This window comes from Trichinella spiralis, assembly GCF_000181795.1.
Source record: "Trichinella spiralis strain ISS 195 chromosome Unknown Scfld5949, whole genome shotgun sequence".
NCBI classification, from domain to species: Eukaryota; Metazoa; Nematoda; class Enoplea; order Trichinellida; family Trichinellidae; genus Trichinella; species Trichinella spiralis.
In genome coordinates, this window is record NW_003532888.1 from 1 (window position 1) to 1,239 (window position 1,239).

At 40.0% G+C, this 1,239-nt stretch overlaps 1 protein-coding gene across 1 annotated transcript; it reads right to left on the minus strand.

Annotated features, from left to right (window-relative positions):
- Positions 1–295: 295 nt before the first annotated feature.
- Tsp_15843 (UDP-N-acetylglucosamine 2-epimerase) lies at positions 296–837 on the minus strand. The gene is made up of 2 exons (XM_003366476.1): positions 631–837; positions 296–394 (listed from the first exon to the last, which is right to left on the minus strand). The coding sequence occupies exons 1-2, from the start codon at positions 835–837 to the stop codon at positions 296–298; spliced, it is 306 nt and encodes a 101-aa protein (XP_003366524.1).
- Between the last annotated feature and the right edge of the window lie 402 nt (positions 838–1,239).

Below are 1,239 nucleotides of genomic sequence, written 5' to 3' on the forward strand. Positions count from 1 at the left end.
TTTCCACCAAATAGTGTGGGCCAGGAGGCCGAGTGAAACTTACGCCATAACCATTTTTCATTCGGATCCAGGGGGGAAAGTCTAAGCAATAGAAAAAAACTGTTTTAAATTTTTCAAAAAATGGCCATTCGGCCGTTTTTTCGCCAAACCAGCCAAGTCCGGTGGCCCCACCACCCTTTTATTTGTTCGGCCCAAGGAAAAGGAAATAGGAATTTATCCATTTTTCTGGCATAGGCCAAAAAATTCCCAGTGGAGGGATTTCGGCCGCCCCGGAAAAGGAGTAGGCAGTATTCCATTAAAATTCAGGATTCCCCCATCCCAGATTATTTTTTTCAATTCCACTCCAATAACCAATTTTCCATTCCATATTCACCAATTCAACCAGGGAATACCCCTTAAAAAATTTAAAAATAAATTTAAGGGGTTCCCAACAGCCAAATGGATAAATATTTGGTTTTTTTTCTTTTTTTGGATTCCATTTTTTTCAAACCTTAAAAATTATTAGAATCCCAATTTCATTTCACGTGGGTTTCAAACAAAATCGGGGCATCCCGTGGAAAACACCAGAGCAAAAAAACAAAATAGGAATCATTTTTTTGGCAACTTCCAAAATCCAAAATACCAAATCACAGGACGGAAAACAAAAATTGAGAATCCCAAGTCTGATATTTTACAGATATTGTACGGGTCATTCACAATAATGAAAGGATGTTCACGTGTTAACCGAAAAAACTTAGAAGACAGCTGATATTTGCCAAATTCTATTCGCACATACGCCTGCGTGTATTTCACAGAAGGATTTCCTTTAAATTGCGGATGTTGATATACCAGAATCATCCTTTCAGCTGTTAACCTCGTATGTCAAACTCGTATGCATGAGCAATAGAAGGCATACCAAAATCAGAAAGCCAACGGTGTGCAAGACGGTCGTGGGCCGTTTCCAATGTTCTAGAAGCTGGTAACTTGATGACTAATATCTGTAATCTCATATGCCGCTTGGGGCCAATCATAAAGGAATCTTCCAGAAATTCTGGGCGGAGACGTCGTAGAATCATTTTCTGCAATCTCGAACTCGTACATGCCATATCAACAGCTGGGATGAAAATTCAAAATCCCAAGAACTATATTGTACCGGAATTCCACGGCACATTCCCACTGATACAGAGGCTGTCCAGCTGTCCACGTGTTATCGGAAAGAAGTATGCAGACCGCTGATATCTGCCAATTCAATTCTCACAT